Source organism: Protobothrops mucrosquamatus, unplaced genomic scaffold (genome assembly GCF_001527695.2).
Source record: "Protobothrops mucrosquamatus isolate PMUCROS unplaced genomic scaffold, P.Mucros_1.0 scaffold12, whole genome shotgun sequence".
Taxonomy (NCBI): Eukaryota; Metazoa; Chordata; class Lepidosauria; order Squamata; family Viperidae; genus Protobothrops; species Protobothrops mucrosquamatus.
This window is the reverse complement of record NW_015386399.1, coordinates 368,532-388,184: the sequence shown is the minus strand read 5'-3', so window position 1 is coordinate 388,184 and position 19,653 is coordinate 368,532. Positions and strand designations below refer to the sequence as shown.

General features: G+C 36.7%; 3 protein-coding genes across 3 annotated transcripts; all 3 read right to left on the bottom strand.

Moving 5' to 3' along the window:
- Nucleotides 1-267: 267 nt before the first annotated feature.
- On the bottom strand, nt 268-10,241 carry FAM221A (family with sequence similarity 221 member A). Its single transcript, XM_015810576.1, has 7 exons — nt 10,147-10,241; nt 6,475-6,648; nt 5,099-5,289; nt 3,986-4,192; nt 1,961-2,074; nt 1,790-1,878; nt 268-618 (listed from the first exon to the last, which is right to left on the bottom strand). The coding sequence occupies exons 1-7, from the start codon at nt 10,209-10,211 to the stop codon at nt 547-549; spliced, it is 912 nt and encodes a 303-aa protein (XP_015666062.1). The 5' UTR covers nt 10,212-10,241; the 3' UTR covers nt 268-546.
- Nucleotides 10,242-11,639: 1,398 nt separating this feature from the next.
- Nucleotides 11,640-13,305, bottom strand: FANCF (FA complementation group F). The gene has a single exon (XM_015810574.1). The coding sequence runs from the start codon at nt 13,248-13,250 to the stop codon at nt 12,216-12,218; it is 1,035 nt and encodes a 344-aa protein (XP_015666060.1). The 5' UTR covers nt 13,251-13,305; the 3' UTR covers nt 11,640-12,215.
- Nucleotides 13,306-13,525: 220 nt separating this feature from the next.
- Nucleotides 13,526-18,372, bottom strand: CCDC126 (coiled-coil domain containing 126). The gene is made up of 4 exons (XM_015810575.1): nt 18,306-18,372; nt 16,711-16,941; nt 14,669-15,047; nt 13,526-13,942 (listed from the first exon to the last, which is right to left on the bottom strand). The coding sequence occupies exons 3-4, from the start codon at nt 14,904-14,906 to the stop codon at nt 13,767-13,769; spliced, it is 414 nt and encodes a 137-aa protein (XP_015666061.1). The 5' UTR covers nt 14,907-15,047; nt 16,711-16,941; nt 18,306-18,372; the 3' UTR covers nt 13,526-13,766.
- Nucleotides 18,373-19,653: the final 1,281 nt, after the last annotated feature.

Genomic DNA, 19,653 nt, shown 5'->3' with positions numbered 1-19,653 from the left:
ACTTTTGTAACCTTTTGACAAGCAAAATAAATGAGGCAACCAGATTCACTTAACAACTGTGTTATTAACTTAACAACTGCAGTGCTTCATTTAACAACTATGGCAAGAAAGGTCGTAAAATGGGGCAAAATTCACTTAACAACTGTCTCACTTAGCAACAGAAATTTTGGGCTCAATTACTATTTGTAATGATTATTTTTTATTTATTATCAATATTTTCAAATCTTGAAATACAGAAAACAAAACCACTCTTTTCATAAAATTAAAATCTTTATTAACGATAAAATGTTCTAAAGAAGTAGTTCCCAATGTTCATATAATAGTTTCTGCCATGAAACCTGAAGTTTTTCCATTGCTGATTTTCAAGTTTGCAGAATTAGATGGATAGCATGATTTTGCTTCAATGCCTGAAAAGAAGTATACTATCATTTTATATATATATAACAAAATTGGCATAGAAAAATAAACATATTGTATCTATTCACTGAAGATAGATAGACAAATAGAGACAGAGATGCTGATAAATTACAGTGAAACACAAATGTATTATTGATGATGTTGAGTCTTTGTTGGCATAGGATGTTTGCCTTTCTGATCTCTTGCCTTCTCTTGTTTCAACTGTAATGAAAAAAAAATCTGTATAAAATTACTTGAAACATAAGCTGTGCTTGTTTTGTGCAAACTACAGAAAACAAATTGCAGCTAATCCCATTATTGCCATATTTTCTTATCCTAGAAATTTCCTTTGCAGGATGCTAGGTTACATCTACATCCAAGCATCCATATGAATTGACACAAACCCACAAATTGAAATGTATGAGTTATGCCATTATTGGAAATCTCATAAACTGTGATCTAAGATGGAGATAGAGAAAGACACATGAATTAGTTGATATGATTATCATGCATAAAACTTAATCCTGTTGTAGTAAGATTTATACAATATTTAGCCAATATAAATATTCTTTGTGCAATCACATTATTGAATAAATAGGCTTCTAAAACCTTTATTGCTTTTGAACCTGCACATTTCCCATTACTAAATCCATGCTGGAAACATTTTAAGTAGCTAAAGAGTTTGATCAGTTGATTAAACATAAAAGTAAAAATATGTATTTCCAAAACTGTATTTTATCTTCTTTGTTTCTGCAAAATAGAAATATTTAAAAAGTAACTATGGCCTTCCTCCAAACTATATGTCACATTTTTCTATTGCTTATAGTTGCTTATTGTGCTATGCTTTGGATTTGATAAAGAAGTGCTTTGGAATGCATGGAAGAATGAATCAGTAGATCAGCAATTCAATAAAACACCTTTGTCTGTTTCCAGGACTGTGGGACTACAGGGTAAGTCTCTGTGAAATAGCTGCATAATCCTGGAAACATATATCATTGATTTAATAAGACATAAGCAGATATTATAATACACTAAATTCCAAAGCACCTTTTCAAAATAGGTGGTATTACTTAAGTGGTACTGTTTTGAATTTCTCTAATTACAAATAAGCAGAAACAGAAAACGTACAGATTTAAGATATGATAAAAGATAACTATAGCAACAGAAATAGATGGGGAAAAGCCACTGGACTTCAATATAAATTGCACAAACACTCTTCATTTTTGCATGTCACAATAGTCCTGATATTTCCAGCTAAGTACATTTGATTTTCAGATATCACTATAGTTCCCCAACATACTATTTAAAATTATCAACATGTTATTATGTGTGCTAGGTGCCATTTGAATAAATTATTTTAAAATGCTTTAAATAATGTATGCTATGGATTTACCCGTGCCTGATACTGTCTTTCAAAATAAGCCATATCATCTTCTTCAGATCTCCTTAAACTGGAAGCTTGCATTGTTGTACTTGTATTTCCTTAAAGACAATAGTTTTATTAGATTTTAAAATTCATCTAAAATCTGTTTAATCAACTATAAAAATATTTTAAAATCATTACCATCTGTTAATTGGGAGTAGGCCTGCATGGAACTGGATGGACCTTGGTATGCTTTTAAAAATGGATTATCCATGTTGGTTACAGGAGCTTCTAAGAATTGAACAGAAGGTGCTCCTTAAAAGTAAACAAGCATTAACAAATTAAAATTAAAGCACTACAGCCAATGAGTGAGGTCTAGGTTAAATATTTGTTCGATTAAAATCACCAATGATATTGAACAGCATTTCTGTTAGAATTATGATGGTGTAGTATAAAATGAACAAATGAATAAGATAATAGGATGGATAAAATAGCATAATCAAGATGAATCAACACTCATCAAAAGGGTTGATTTATTTTCTACAGGTCACATCAGAATTAAAAATAATTCATATTGCATGTATCTATCTAAATGTTCTGTCATTGGTTAAATTGTCAACAAGAAAAGCTTGAAAACAGCCACTGTTAGGAAGGTTAATAGCAGATAGGTAGGTAGGTAGATATGATGTAATACATTTTTTAAAAAAATATAGAACACTTCACGAATACATTTCTTAATCTTTAAAGTACCACAAGATTCCATTTTTGTTGCAAAATGAGCACTGCTATTCATTTGGGAATATCTATGAAATAGATTTTAATAAGACTGGTGATTAAGCTGCTATTAAAGTAAAGAACAATCATAAATATATTGACAGAAGCAACAATTAAAATGTATCCTAAGATAGCTTTCTTACATCTCTGTAAAAGGGATGAAGTATGAAAAGGATAATAGTTTTTTCTGTGTCAGGACTTACCTGAAATGTACTGATAAGTTACAGATAAAGCTCAGTTTAGAGAGCCATTCCAGCAGGAGAGTCCAACAAATCCAAAGATAGAAAAAGAAGAAAACTCAGGATAGCTAGGATAGCTTCCTTATATATATTGCAGAATGAAAAAAGAGGTTATTCAGATGAGGGTACAAAGTTAGATAAGAAGTCAGAACAAAAGCCATGATGGTGAAAAGGAATTGCTGCTGATTTCCCAGGCTGGCATATCCTACCAGAATGCTTAATCTTTCCTCTCTGCTGTCCTAAACTGCTGTTTCAACACAGTAAATTTCACTAACTGGATTACCCAATTAATGATATGATAGTATCATCCTCCTTGTCCTACCCTTCCCTCATCCAGAACTTAAACATGAAACTTAAACAAGAAAGTGCTTGCATGGGGAAAACAACCAACATGAGGAAAAGGAAAACCTATTGTTGCTTATTTTCTATTTTGTGTCTTCTGTTCTCTCACCTAGATACCTGAATTGATTTCAGAAATGACCTTGTCCTTGTCCTTTGCCTTCAGCCAAAATCCATTAAAACATGGTTACCAACTGACACTCCTTAATATACAGAAGATAAATAAACCAGCCTAATCAACGATCATGTTCTATTGTGAAAGATTATTTGCATTAAACACAGATTATAAAGGGGTTGAAAGTCAATAATTTCTATGTGGAAATTAAGCCTAGACAAGTATTAAAAGCCAGCATGGTGATTTAAAATCAGTGTTCACAGATTTATAAAGCTGAAGGAGGCAACAAGCTAAATTGAGCCCATGATGGAACACAGAATTATAACTTCAAATTAATCAGAAAGAAGAATTTTAAATCTATTAGAATTTCAGGTGATCTTCAAGGTAACTGCATAAATCAAAATACAGCAATCCTCATTTATTAAAAAAAGTGCAAGCATATTTGTACTAAACTCTATAGTACTAAAATAGATTTCATAATCAGACATAATTACTTGAAACAGTACTGATTTTGTTAGACATCCAATTAAGTTATTACAATTGTATTATTAAACTAGTATTTATTTCTTTTTAGGTCATGTTATTTGTTCAATGCATATTCCACACCTCCACTCCACCCCAGTTTCTTCCAGGATTTCTAAGTAAAACATATAGCACGCCAATGCTAGTCTTCCCCGAAACTTCCTAGGATAAGTTGGCTGAGAAATACAGAGGCAATTGGGCATAATTTTTTAAAAAAATCATTAATTTCATCCTTACCTATTCCACTATCATCAAGTCTCATGTAGCCTTCTGCTAAGGAACTAAAACCTGTTAGTCCCCCCATTGCAGCATAAGGGACATCTTTTCCAACTGGCTTTCCTTGGGCTAAACGTTCCTCTTTTGTTTCCACTATTGTTTCATGAGAATATGCTGGCTGGCCACATCCACAAGTAAAGCAACTGTGAAACCCTGCACATTTGGAACCTAATGCAAAACATATTTTGAAAAAGACAGAATTTGTTTGAAGGATTTCCACTCAATGTCAATTTTGCTTGCTGTAGCCTTGGTGATACAAACAATTGCTACAACTGAAACCTTTTAATATTCATATGTACATGAGGAAAAAGGTAATAATTACAAGATAATTATTTCTACATCTGGAATCATAAACATTACTATTCTTTGCTTAGATAATAACTTGAAGGTGGGCTCTAATTTTGCAAGGAGTTGTCTGATAATAGAAACAGTCTTATTGTGTATTCCTGAAAAAGACTACACTGAGAATCTCATATCTGAAAGCAGCACATATTTGAATATTGTGTATCATTATGCAAGGTAACCAGATTTAAAGTATTTATTTATTTATTTAGCCTATTTGCTTGCCACTTCAATCAAAATTTACACTTGGCAGCTCACATAAAAATACAATATAAAACAAATCCAATTTTAATGAAAAATAAGACAAAAAATAGAGAATAAAAGATGGTGACAACTCAAATCAGAGACCTTCCAGAAAACTCAGTCTTCCGAAGTTTATGGAAACCAACAAAGAAAAACCGGCCAAATCTTCCCAGGGAGACTATTCCACAATATTGGGGCTGCAACAGAAAAGCAGCACCTCCTTACCTCAACTCCCTGAACCTCCCAAAAGTATGGAATTTGCAGCAATTTTTCATGACTAGATCTAATCAGGCAAGCCAAAGCTGGCTGAAGAAATATTTATGGTGAATCTTGAATTAGTTTCCTGATGCAGAATTTGAAATGTATTAGTTATTTCCAAAGCAATAGATATACATTGTTATGATACTGAGATAGTATTTAAAGAAAGGTATCTGTGGATAGTAGTTAACTCTTAAATATGAATTACTCATTTAATCCATGTACACTTACACATATTGCATAGAAACCCAGTTGCTGGACTATGCTGATCTGCAAAGTGCTTACATCTACAACGGATGGGCTGAGTGCCAATAAGAGGAACAAAATGATAAGATTTGCATGGGCACCGGCTCACTCTGCAAGGTACAGAAATAGGACGTTCTTTTGGAATCACTTCAAAATCTGTTTTGTGTTGTTTATATCTAGGAAAAAAATTAAAAATGCAAATATACTGTTTAGTTACTATTATTAGAATATTTAGGAATCCTTTTATTCAAAGAAATTCAATTATTTTATAAAAGGTGCGAGGCCAGTACAATTTGGCAGAATCTTCAGAATCTCAACTTTTATCCCAGATTTGGAGAAAATATGCACCAATCTTTAACTCAGCAGTCCCCAACCTTTCCAGTCCCTAACCTTTGCTGACTGGTGGGGGGAAGAGGGGATGATTCCACATGAGCGGGCACAGGCGCCTACTGTTTGTGCAAGTGGAGCTGTGCGTGCATGCTCTCGCCTGCTGCTTTCGCAGCCTGGTTCCAAACAGGCCATGGCCCATTATTGGGGACCCCTGTTTTAATTGATTCCTAGAATTGCTCAATTTTCTATTTGTAATTCCAAGAAATATTGAGGCTTCCAAAGTAAGAACCTCTGAATGAATCCTTCCCAGCAGAATTATTTGGAATGAACTTTGTCCTGAACTGAACATAATCCAAAATGGATAGTCAAAATTTCTCAATACTACAACCCTACATTTATTTGACTTATAAGTAAATAACATAGAAAAAAAGACCAAGGTCATAAATTTTGCCCTGTTGAAAAACTCAGACGTGTGTGAGTATATGTATGTGTACACACATACTGTGTTTAATATATTTAATTATATATCAGAAGTGAAGAATGAACAGATTGGCACATTTCCAGGACAAAATGTTTCTAACTTAATAAAAGGAATATGAGCTGTTAAACTTTTACTTTCTCTCGGTTTATATTTGTGAATCCAACCAATAGCAGAGAAATATGTACAATATTCTGTGCACAAAAGAGTTGTTACTGAGTCTGATAGTACAGACCAGCAGAGTACAGTTATTGGGCCATTACCATTCAGAGAAAGATAAGGCAAAGCACAATAATAATTTTTTTTTTACTTCCCCTAATACGATGAGGCAGAAAAAGAAATCTGCCTCCATTTTTTGCATTTTCAACAAATGCAAAACCACTCTTCTGTTTTAAAGATAAAAATAATTTGTGGGAGTATTAGTCTTCCTTTAGTATATTAAATATATGCAATATATATGACTATTAAGACACAGGTTCTCTAATCAACAGCATTTTTAACCTAAGATAAATTTCAGTGCATCATCCATTGGCATAGATATAGAATGCCTCACCTGTGGGAACAAAAGCAGGGTGTTTCTGGACCCACGAGTTTACAGTCAATGCCAGTTGGAGATCTCCAGCTCACATACAATCTATTTTGCAACCGAATTGGTAATACTTGTTTCTTATATTGTTCATATTCTTCCGGAGTAAACAGTTTCCCACCGTCATCTTCTCCTACAATTCTGCAAAAGTGTTGATTTCTGTAATACTTTACATTACATATTTAATTAAAATTATAACCAACGATCCTTTTAATAATATGCACATAGAACACAGGGACAACGTCATATCATGAGTGAATGAGAGAAAATATGAATATCTGGAAATTCTAAGTCTGAAAGGAAGTAGAGTGAATACTGCCCATTCCCCTGCCCATTCTCTCTGGCCAATGGGCTCCTTGCCAAGGAATCCTTTGTCCCAGGCCTTTGGCAACACAGGACAGATAGCTGCCAGCCAATCAAGTGGGTGGCAGGCAGAGGTCACAGTGCTGCAGGGGGGCAGCAGGTGATGCGCAATCACAGGGGCTGTGTTGTGGGGCAGCAGGCAAATAGCACTGGCACTTCTCCAAATCCGGGGGAGGAAGGGTGGGTGGGCAGGCAAATGGCAGGGCCAGCGCAGCTTCTCCAATTACAGGGGGAGCGCAGGAGACTGGCATTCTGGCCTGACACACAATAGGGAGTTGGCCTATTGCCCCACACCATGCCCCCTCCCCCTGCAATAGCAGAAGCCGTGCCAGCGTCATTTGTCTGCGCAACCCACCTTTTCCCCCCACAACCGCTGAAGCTGTGCTGGCCCTGCCATTCACCTGAACTCTCCCACAATCGCTGAAACTGTGCCTGCACTGCAATTCACCTACGCTCCCCCCGCAATCGCTGAAGCTGTGCTGGTCCTGCCTGCGCACCCACAATATAGCCCCTGCGATCTACCATCACACGCTGTCCCCCTGTCAGCACCATGGCTTCTGCCTGCCACCCACACAATTGGCTGACTACTATCTGTTCCATGCAGCCAAAGGCCCAGGACAAAGGGTGCCTCAGCAAAAGAGCCAGGCTGAAGGACATGGGGTGGAGAGCAAGAGGCCCATTGGCCAGGAAGAATGGGCGGGGGAGGGCCAGCCGAGGAGGAACACTAGCGGTAAATGAGCAAAAGCAAGGGGCGAGAGGTGAAGGAGGCGTGGCCAAGGGTGGGAGCCTAAAGGTCCCATTCAGGTCTCTCAGAGCTCTAAAGCTGCCAGAGAATGTTATCTTGTGGTTTCCTCATGAAGAGCAGCTGTCAGGAGCACATGTGGGTGTTCGCAAGTCCTTTCCTTGTCTGGAGAGGAAGAGTCAGTCTACACAGCTTTTCACTGTGCCATGATCATCAGCTCCATGTATTCAGTCAGATATTTCTTCCCCTGAAGTCAGGCATATTATTTTCTTACTTCCTACCCGTACAATAAAAGCTAAGAAATAGTAATTACTGGAATGGTTGTCTGGGAAGTAGGGAAGAACATGGTATGCAGCAACAGTGAGTGATTCAGCTATAAGCCATAGTTGTATTCACATAAAATTCTAACCAATTGTTTATATCATTAATTCAGATAAACATGCGTTCAATGAATCATAAATTAACTACATTGGCTGGATTTTCATAACACACAGGCCACAATTATATATTTTAGCTTGGCATGTTCTGCAAACTCAGACAAGAAATCTAGAGTAGTAGCACTGGGATAGTGCAATCATTTAACAATCATTCTACTTGAGTTGCTTTCCAAAATTCAATGTCAATGTGTATAATTGCAAAATAGAAAAAACAAATCAATAAAATTCAGTCAAAGAGACAAAAATAAAAGCATGATGCACCTAATGTATAAAATAAAATTAAAATATCTTTAAAATAAGCACAAGTATTAATAACATCAACCAATATCACCTTTCATATTTCATATCCCCAATCTTAATATATAGCTTCTATGGCTTTAGCATGGAGTGTATATCTAGTCAATGAATCAAAGCACATACTAAAAAGGAATCAGATGATAACATTCTAAATACATAATTTATACCAGAACCCACTTTGAATTCATGTTTAAATGTTCATGCATAATGTGAGAAGAGCTCCAGCATGGACCAGAACATTGGGAATACTGTAGATGCACCCCCTCCAAAATTTCTTAGCCTTTTCAGCAATTTATCATTATGATTGCTGCTGGGCATTATGTAGATTAACTAATTGAAATATTTTCCTTATCAAAATGAAACCATCTTTTTAGATGTTCTATAAAAATGACCACAATAATTTTCTTTTTAATCATCAGGATGAGGCACCAAATATGTGGTAAAGTATTAATCTAGAGTCAGACTGAACTCTGCAAACAGCCAAAATGTATAATTATCCCAGCTAAATAAGAAGCAGTTATTTTGATTGGAATATCACTCTCCTTATCAGATTGTTCTTGGGAGAGTAGTGTTTGCTAATAAAGATGAATGGTGTGTGTTGGCGAAAAAATATATCTATATATATGTTTGTAACAGCCACAAGGAAATTACCAAACTACTTTGGATAGCATCATAGTGAAGAGCAGGCTGCATCGCACCACAAGCAAATCAATGCTGGATAACAACCTCAGTTGGATACCAATTGCAACACTGGATAAATGATATAACTCAATTCAAAGAAGTTAACTAAGAAAAAAAAACAGTGTGTTAAAGCATATGGAAAGCAGCTGAAGAGGCCTTCATCCTGCAATAAACTGATTGTGATGAGTAGTTAAATTGGCACTAGAATCATTCACTCCTTTTCTGTTCCCAATTTACCCACTCACTCTAGTATACCTTGAAGCCTGAGAGGGAGTGTTTTCTGGGTACTATTCTAGGCTCCTGACTCTTACTTCTTAAGACTACTCAGTTTAGATCAAGCAGCTTGACTTAGGATAGGTAACAGTTCTTTGGGGCCTGATTGGAGCAGAAAATGAATCAGAAGTGTTCCAGTTAAGCACCATATGATTTCATATATTAGCTTGTGATGTAATTAGCTAAGTGGCTCCAGCGCTTGTGCAAACCCAATTCATAATAGTGTGTATATAATGCACTGTTATAGACAAAAAATAGTTTATTCAGTGAACCACAGTTTAGATTGTTTTGCAGTAACACAGTCAAAATGCTGAAGCCAAAACGCTAGAGTAGAATGGAAATTCCCTATTGGAAAATGGGGCTTAAGTCTAGACCTTTCTCTAAATCTTGGCTGCTAAAGAGCAGTATATTTAGAAAGTGAAGAAATGTTTTCCATACATGCCCAGGAGACATTTATTTCTTTATATGGCCCAAGACCGCTAAGTCCAAGGGAGCTGTCCTGTGGTTTGCTGAATCAATTAGGTTGGGTGGAACCGCATACAATAAATCCGTCAATTCCATTTTATCCAATCCCTAAAATGTGTTCCTGGTTCAGGTCAGTAAATGAAGTTTGCCGTAGAGTTTACAGAATAGCCAGGCTATGAGAACTGGCATACAGAAATCCGAACCGCCACCAGACTACAGCGTGGGTCTTCAAACGTGATCTAAATAAACGTGGGTCTTTTGAGACATGCGCTTATCCTCCTCGAGGACTGCAGAAGCCTCTTCCGTACTGGGCGCCTTAGCAACGGCTTTCCCAGTCCCTCCTCGGTGGATAAGAAGCGACCTTCCAATTGGCTTCCTTACCTCTTATATTCCAAGTAGTCGTCTATGGCGGCGGCAGCCCCGGGCTGAAATGTCAGCTGCTCCATTACTTTGGGAAAAGCCTCCAGGAAGACCTGGAGACACGCGGCACGGAGCTATGGCCTAGCCGGAGAGGGAGGCGGTTCCTGTCAGGAGCTGCTGCGCCGCGATGTCACTCGGGAGGATTTGCCGTTGCTTTGGCAGCGGTTTCAGAACGTTTTCAGCGTCCGCCTTGGTTTTGAATAATTTCGTTGAAACTGCCGCTCTTCAGTCGCTACGTGAATCCTTTCAGCGACAAAATTTCAGTTTTAATCATTTTGCGATAAGGGCAGCTAGTAAAGAAATACTAGCTAGGCCGCCCTCCCTCCTGAAATTGATTTTGCAGTTGCGAGAGCCACAAACTTTGCCTGTCTAGCCTGGGTAGTTAATGCTTCAGTGCATCATGTGAACTCAACGCCGGAATGGCGATTCACTACCTATATATTATATAAACCGAGCCAGTTTGATGCAGTAGGTGATGCAGTAGGTAAGGCAGCATTTCACACCGTGGGCAGCTTGAAGATGTGTGGACTTCAACTCCCAGAATTCCCCAGAAAGCTTACACTCTGAAGAATTCTATAGTTGAAGTCCACGTCTTTAAGTTACCAAGGCTAAAAAACAATACAAAACACTGACCTACAAACCAGAAGACTGAGTTCTAAGTTTTGCCTTAGCCATGAAAGCTTGGACCAGTCCCTTTCTCTCAGCCCAGCCTAATCCACCTCACATAATTATGAGGAAAGTATATATAGTAGGAAGCAGGAGAATTTGGTATATTCCCTGCCTTGAATTTTATTTATTATATATAAGTGTGTGTTGTTTGTGTGTGTGTGTCTAAATCACTAAACCAAACTTGCTTTCCTGTTTTATTTACCAGATAGATATTAAAGTAATACTAACAATTGGAAATAGGTTGCTTTATAGGATTACAATAAAAAACCTAATTGAAACATTTGAAAAAGTAATTGAAAAAAGATCAATAGGGACTCATAGCATGGACATATATTTTATTTAACCTTTCCAGATGCTACAGTCGTGTGAAGAGAAAATCATTTGAAATTCTACATCTAGAACTCCAATCTTGTTCTTTTTCTAAATATTTTTAAACCACATAGCATATCTAAACAAAAATAGCAAAACAATCCTTTTACAAATCATTCTATATAGCTGCAAAACCCAAACTGGCACTTCATTTTATAATTTATGATGCAGAATTTAGACTGTAGTAGAGCACCTGTACCACAATTCTCCACTATAAGGCTAACATGAATATAAGGCAATGCTGATCTCTGTTCCCATTTACTTTCAAGTTCACTTGAAAAGATCCTGGTTATAAACTGTTATTACTGCACAAGAACTATCTGCAGAATAGACTGTACCCCTTTAGCATAAATTTTCAGTAAACATCAAAATGCTTCGCTTCCTATCATCAAAGTTCAACCCATTCCTCTTGTTTCTGTTTCACGAGTAACTTAAGATACAGTATGCCCTATGTATCATAGGGTGTAAAATATATTAAATAGGAAAGCAATGAATAAGCAGCTAATAGTATTCAATATCCAATTAATGTGACTCCATCACAGGTTATATTTTCAGTTACTAAATACATGTATTAAATGTTTCTGGAATAGTTATATACATTACTATTTTTTTAATCAACTGCTCTAGTTCTGTAGCAAGATTACACTTTGGCACATTGCTACTTTAAATTTTCTCAAGTGTAACTATTTTTAAAACATTCTTCCTCAACTATTTCACAGTGCAAAAAGAATTCACTCTTTGGACCACCATCTTTAAGATGGAACACATTTCAATTGGAACAAAAATCTGCCTACTAATTTTAATATATTTAACCTATCTATACTTAACAGCACTCACTTTAAAGGTATTCTTTCTTCACTATGGATTAGTAAACCAGTTCATAAGATCAAGCTAATTTCCCCACATTTATATTTATTTAGATATTAAATCTATACCTTTTCTGTAATTATCATAGAATTCTACACTTGATCTGTATAATACCTACACTTTTTTTACTCAACCTCTTTAGTTAACATGTTAAATTTACTTTCAAAATGAGGCATCTCCATATCCAGCAAAAGGTCAGTCCAAATGCTCAGACCTCGGACTTCAAAGTTCCCATCCTGGGCCTTTAGCTGTCTTAGCCAAGCCTGGATTGCACTGCCCAGAGGCTCTGGCTCCTGGTAAAGGGCACGGACACGTTCCTGCATCTCCTGCCAAGGTACTTCATCTTCTTTTAAACCACTAGTTTGCCATTTCCCATGCAGAGGGTCATAACTGAGGCAGTTTCCCCAGGCTGAGAGGAAAGTCAAATAGGAAGCAAGTAATTCAGAATAACGGGCACAAAGTGAAGCCAAACACTGGGGAGACAAAAAGCGGCAGAAGGACAAGAGACGAGATGGGTCTCCAAACAGCAACCAAGGGAGGAGCAACACCTTGGCCTCCACTTCCCAACCAGGCTCCATCAATGCTGCAGCCACAACTCTGTACAGCATGGAACCGCAAGGCAAACAGTCCAACAAGGCTGAGGAAGATCGACCTTGGTTCCCATCACCATCTCTGTCACCTTGTAGCTGTGAAAGCAGCAGCTGAGCCTGGACTCTCACTGGCAGCCCTTCCCATTGTTCAACACCAGCTATTCCTTTTACAGGAGGTTCCAAGAGACCAAGAAGTTGAGAGGCAGCTCTGTGTCTTGCCAGTAGACTGATGAAGGGCTCCACTCCACCAGTGGCTGGGATCAAGAAGCTGCAGAAAAGGCTATGGCGGGTAGTAGAAGGCAATGCCGGATTTTCCAGCAGTGCCAACCCCAGAAGCTCTGGGCAGCGCTTCAAGTGACTTAACCTGATTAAACCTCTTTTTTTCAGCTGTTTCTTCAAAGCTTCCCGGAGAGTTGGCTGAGCCCGAAGACGTCTATGAAGTTGCCGAAAGAAGTGCCCCCAATTTAGAGCTCGTGTTAGGGTTGTGGGATCCCAAGTTTGTACCATTCGTGAGCGGGAGGCTGCCAAAAGGCTAGGCAGCCGCTCAGTTTGTAAGAGCATCATCTCCATGAGGCAGAGAGCAAAAATCCTTGTTCCTGTCAAATGGCAACCTCAGAAGAAAATGTTTTCTTTTGCTAAGAGATCACTCCCTAGAAATACTATTTGATTTCTGATTGCTCTTAAGATTTGGGTTTCATATAGAAAATTTCTGCTGGTTGATCTGTTGCTGTATGTATAGTTTGCAATTCATTCCATCAATTTCTTCATTTTTTTTCTTCCTATTATGTTAGTCCTCTTTTTCTTTTGAAGGAATTTTGAAGGTAGTTTGATCTTTGATATTGTGTGTGTGTGTGTTACCTACTTATCTTCCTACATTAGTTTATTACCAATATACCTTTTTAGAAGTTACAATACAATGTTGCTTTATGAAACAACTTTCTTAACACAAAGGTTTTTAAATAAAGAAATTGGGTCTCTATACATTCATTTTTTTTCCTGCTGCAACTGGATTAGCCAACTGTTTGCTTCTCTCCTGAAGAAGAATTAAATCTAAAGCAGTTCCAGCAATGCAAAATATTTTGACTATTATCTTATATTGTTTGCTGCATTTACTCGTTTGCTTGTAGCTGATGGCATTAAGTTCCCATTTGTAGTATTTGTTGTTGAACCATTTACAACCATATAATCAACCTTGTTTTCCAGTTTGACCAAGCGTTGCAAGATATCATCTAGAAGAACTGCAATTGTTCTTTTCAGATCCGCTAAAGGGAAAAAAAGTATATTCAGAAAGTGATACTACGCAGGGAAAATCTCATGTGACAAAATAATTGTTTTCTCATTGTGTTCCTGGTTATAACTTTTTCTGTATCTGTTTAATATATGGAAAAAATATAGTATATGCAAACTTTTTAAATATACTGTTTATGTACTATTTTTCCATTTTAATTTTTTTCTTTGCTTTTCTTAAACAGATTAAATGCTATACTCTTTAGAGCACAACATTTTAAGCTTTCATTTGTAACAAAAACACTAAACTGTATAAATTTAGAGTTGTCTAAATAAACGATTTACTTACCTAATATACTTCTGTAAACTTTCATAATAATACAGTGAAAGTCATTCTTTATATGTAAACAGTAAAAAAAAAAATCACATTTGAATTTCTCCCAAATCCTTTATTGTTTCAAAAGTTCTGGAAATGTTATATTTCTAGTATTAGACAAAAATCTATATTATTCAAAGTAAAATGTTTCTAGACATACCATACCCAATGCCAGTATGTCAACTCTTTAATATTAAGAGCAGTCTAATATTTCTTAGAAATGAATATTATACGGTATTTTCAGCTTCAGTAGAACATTGAAAATGTAGCAAACATTAATTCTACTTTATAAATATAAAACTTCTTATGCTTTTAAAATAATATTGCTTTATATATTTTGAAAAACTAAACTGAGGATGAATTTACAGAGATTATGTAGGCTTACCATATCCCGCCATTGCAACTCCATTATCACCATTTATTACATTCTTGTTTTCTTCTGCTAGGGCTCTAACGTATCTTTTACTTAAGTCAAGAATTTGTTCACGCAATTCAGCACTGCTTTGTTGCCTTGGATGCTGAAAGGTGTAGCGCAGTAACATTATGCCCCAGATAAAACCAAAAACTAACAACAATAAACTCAATTTCTGGGACACATTTTTTCTAGAAAATGCAAAAACCATTTCTGAGCAGGCTAAATATATCAGTAGAAGGTAGTAAGTGTGAAGTCACAGTATCTTCATGGTAAGTTGTTTTGCAAAACATCTTCACAGCATGCTTGGTCTTCGGGGGAGACTATTTTGTCTAATTTTTCCATTTGTTTCCTGAAATTTTTTATCAAAAAACTTGTGTCAAAATTGTTTATTTTTTATAAACTACAGTATTAATTTGGAATGTGTTATATAATTTAGAGCATTATTATTGAATCCCTGTAAAATGATTGCTGAGAATACAGGCAATTTAAGAACAAAAATCTGGTAACTTTCAAAACTATACTTGTATATGATAACAATATAATCATGAATTGGAAATCCATGGTACAAATATCCATTCAGCTATGAACTAGTTGGTGCCTTTGTGTAAGTTTTAATGTCTCTACTTCAGTTTTACACCTGTACTATGAAAACAAGGCCATTATTATCTAAAAAGATTGCTACAAAAATAGTGATTAAATACTAACTATATCAGAAAAAGCATCAGCAGTGAAAAACAAGCCATTTCATCAGCCCTGCAGATAAACCATTATCCTTTTTTTTCTCTTTAAATTATACCCAGCTGATAAGTTACGGTATGAAATCCTAAGAAATCATGTCTAAATTTATTACGTTTTTTTTTCATTCTCTATGGCAGGGGTGTCAAACTTGCAACGTCCCGTGACATGTCGTGACTTTTTTTCCATTGCCGGAAATGGGGTGAGCGCGGTTTTGCTATGATGCATCCAGTCTGTGGGACAGCAGTTTGACACCCCTGCTCTATGGTGTCTTTTAAATTGAAAGCTTGCTATCAAGGACTGTCGTTTTTCCCCGCTTTCTGAATAGATAGGCAAATGTTAGTCTTCACTTAACAACCATTCATTCAGCATCCATTTGAAGTTACAGTAGTGCTCAATAAATGACAGTAATGACTAGCTGCTGAAAATGAAGCATTTGCAACGCTCTTGTGGTCACATGATCTAAATTTGTATCCATGGCAGTCCACCCGCCTTTATGACTGCAGTGTGCAATCTTCTCCACTTGCCTGTTTACCCCTCCCCTCTGTCCTTTTGGCCACCCTGTATTCTGCCACCATCACCTAACATGCTGCTTCAACTGACTTTGCCATCTTTTTCTCCCTGCTGCTGAAGAGGTATGCCTAACCAAGGCAGCTGCTGGTCTTTCACAATGTCTCACAAGAACCAGCAGCTGCCTCAGCCAGGTGCACCTCATCAATAGCAGGAGGAAGATGGCAAAGGGCAACTGGGGGTGGCAGGCTATGCAGCAGAGTGCAGGGTAGCCAAAAGGGCAGAGGTGGGGAGGGGAAGTGGTGGTTGGGGAGAGTTGAAGTAGAGGTCAGCATGGAATGACAGGAGTAACATGAAGTCCTCACCTAACAATTGCTATCAGGAGTATTGGAATTGTTCTTGCTAAGTAGTATAATTTCATGATGTTTCACCTAACAACTGTTTTGGTTAGGGATGTAAATTCCGGTCCCAGTCAGAGTTGTTAAACAAGGACTACCTGTAAACTATCTGCAAGTGAGAAATCTGTGACTTCCCTAAAGGTTTTGTATTTCAGACTCTAAAACCCCAGGGAGCTTGGTTAACAGTAAGAGGAAACAGAAGCTACATCCACTCTTTAGAATAAGCCCCATTAGAAAAAAACAGAACTATTTATGTAGGAAGTACAGTTAAACAGTGCTTTATCTGACAGTTTTCCATTGCAGATTACTCTGTTAATATGAATTAACATAAAATAAGTACTAATAAGATAATAAATTAGGAACACCTACCATTTTACAATTCTGTTGCTTTAGTTGGAGCTGTCCTCAACTAACCAATATTCCAAGATAATATTTGCATCCATGCTCAGCTCAATATCATTTTGAGTAAACTCAAGGATTATTTAATCCGTTATATTTACTCAGCCTAACGCAGTTCTTATTTTTCAGAATTAAGAGTAGCACAGTTTTCTGGTCAAATGATAACCATTTAGGAGAGGGAGAAACATCTGAGGAAAAAGACTTAAAAAAATAAGAAAACTTGTTCAGGTTATTATGTTACAAATGTAGGCTTGAGAAGAAATTTTAAAAGGCATATTGGCACTTTAAATATATATTTTATGATCCTCTAGTATAACCAGGAAAACGATATTAAAGATGCCAAAATATCAAAAATCACATATTCCAAACTGCCCAAACCCCAATGTATAGTTTATAAGAAACAATTCTCTCAAAATTCTTGTGTTTTCTTCAGCTAGAAATAAGCAAGAAAAAAATTAGGGTTGTAGGTAAAGTTCAGAATTACACAAAGCTCTTTAGGTGATTTTTGGGTCTTTTATTTTCTTTATGAGACTCTCACAAAATGTAAATACATTATTAATCTTACAATAGCCTTTATATATTAGCAAATTACTTATTACTGGTCTAATGTTTTTTGTATGTTAACAACATTAAATAGAAAATACCTTTGCAACTAGTATAACTGTATCAACAGAAAGACACCAATTTTCCCTTTTTGTAATCACATAGAAAATTATTTTAAGTAGTAAACACCATTAAATTGAAAGAATTTAAAGACCTGCCAGCAGGTTATGTTCATCTAAGTTCACATGTCCCATTGAGATAATAAAAATAACAAATTCAACTTCATAAAATTACATATTTTCAAACAAATTAAATTTTAGTACTTAATGCTTTTTTAAATCTACCAGGAGGAAGAGGTCTTTAAAAAAAAACTATTCACAATCTATATTTATTTCAAAATCTGAAATATAGATAAATTGAGGGAAGCTTGATTGAAGGAAGGCACAAGATTCAAGGAGCAAGGAAATGAAATACTAATATCTTATTTCATGAAAGCTATCAAGAAAACAACCCTTATAAGGCACAAAGAACGTGCAAAATCGCCACGGTACTTAAGAAAACAAAGACTATGGTTGTGTATATTCACACACGTGATTATCATAGCTTAACCATGATCTATTTAGTCCCAGTTTATTGGATTGTACATTGAACCAAAAACTACACGCACGAATTAAGTTCGCGCCAGATGCTAGGTTAGAACTTGGCTAGCTCGTTTCTGTATCAGTACGTCATGCCAACATACACGCCCAGAATTGTTCTTTACAAACACAGTTGTTTTTCATCAAGCGACTCACACAAATCTATTAATCGCCTATCAGATTTTTTTTTTCTCCATGGGTTTCACGGTGCAGGCAAAGCTTGCGACGGGCAGTCACCAAAACCTCGTCCGCCCTTCCGGCACTCGATCTCTTTCTCCCCTTTCTCCAGATGTGTTCTCTAAATCCAAGTGTGAACTATAAGTTACCATCGAATCTCGCACATCCTGCCAGCGTACCACACACAGAGAGCAAGCATCCCCTTACCTGAGCATAGATTTCAGTCAGCACCTCCTGACTGCGCAGCGCATAGGGACAACAGCAATTGAATCATATCCAGGCCGCACTTCCGGCTGCTGGTGGAAAAAAGGGTAAAATTACCATATGCGGGGTGGAGCAAAAGAAAGGCAACGGAAACCACACGTTTGAAATGTTGATATTTGCTCCTAATTTTAAAAGTACGTTGATTTATTATAGTGCATTATTTTTTGCAATACACTTACTGAATTTACAATGAATTCTAACAGTTTCTATTTTTTAAATTTTTATCCATCTGCTCTTTCTTTTCAGCCTTTTCTATAGTATATGAATTTTACCAACAAAACACTTCACAAGTGGACAAAGTTTCCTAGAAAGATTAACTGCACAAAGATTATGGTTGTGTACGTTCACACACGTGATTATCATAGCTTAATCGTGATCTACTTAACCCCCGTTTATTGGATTGTACATGGAATCAAAAACTAGACCTACGAATTGAGCTCAAGTGGAGAGTATACAGCCACATGTCTGTATAATTAATTCAGATTCTTATATGAAGTGGGGAGTTGGATTGGTGGCACAAATGACCTCGTCCCCTTCCATGATTCCATGATGCCCCTATAAATTGTTGGGAGTTTGATTGCAGTTAATTAGATTTATATCTCACCACACAATAGTTTTTGTTTACATGAGGCACTGAACCATAAACTAACCACCCATTATATAAATCCAGCTTGTGTATGATTATGTCTATGGAGATTCTCAGTCATCCAGGTCATAGTTATCCCAAAAGTACTTTTTTCACAAGGCAACTGGACTTTTGTTTGTCTTCGAAGACATTTCGTTTCTCATTGAAGAAGCTTTTTCAGCTCAGAGAAAGCACCTTTGGGATTGTGTATGATTAGTGTGAGGAATAAAATTCAACTCCAAGATTGGAGTTGGAATACTGCATCCAGTTTTGGTCACCACGATGTAAAAAAGATGCTGAGACTCTAGAAAGAGTACAGATAAGAGCAACAAAGATGATTAGGGGACTGGAGGCTAAAACATATAAGGAACGGTTGCTGGAATTGGGTATGTCTAGTTTAACGAAGAGAAGGATGAGGGGGGACATGATAGCAGTGTTCCAATATCTCAGGGGCTGCCACAAAGAAAAGGGAGTCAAGCTATTCTCCAAGGCGCCTGAAGGCAGGACGAGAAGCAATGGGTGGAAACTGATCAAGGAGAGAAGCAACTTAGAACTAAGGAGAAACTTCCTGACAGTTAGAACAATTAACCAATGGAACAACCTGCCTCCAGAAGTGGTGAATGCTCCAACACTGGAAGTTTTTAAGAAGAGACTGGACAGCCGTTT

What these genes read in the sequence shown, in the direction of transcription:
- FAM221A (XM_015810576.1), bottom strand. Translation starts at nt 10,211, where the DNA reads ATGGAGCAGCTGACATTTCAGCCCGGGGCTGCCGCCGCCATAGACGAC. An exon ending in CCCTGCTTTTGTTCCCACAG is followed by an intron (nt 5,290 to 6,474) that starts GTGAGGCATTCT and finishes TTTTTTTCCTAG; the next exon opens with ATATAAACAACACAAAACAG. An exon ending in CTACTCCCAATTAACAGATG is followed by an intron (nt 1,879 to 1,960) that starts GTAATGATTTTA and finishes ATTGTCTTTAAG; the next exon opens with GAAATACAAGTACAACAATG.
- FANCF (XM_015810574.1), bottom strand. Translation starts at nt 13,250, where the DNA reads ATGGAGATGATGCTCTTACAAACTGAGCGGCTGCCTAGCCTTTTGGCA.
- CCDC126 (XM_015810575.1), bottom strand. Translation starts at nt 14,906, where the DNA reads ATGGTTTTTGCATTTTCTAGAAAAAATGTGTCCCAGAAATTGAGTTTA. An exon ending in AGTTGCAATGGCGGGATATG is followed by an intron (nt 13,943 to 14,668) that starts GTAAGCCTACAT and finishes TTTTCCCTTTAG; the next exon opens with CGGATCTGAAAAGAACAATT.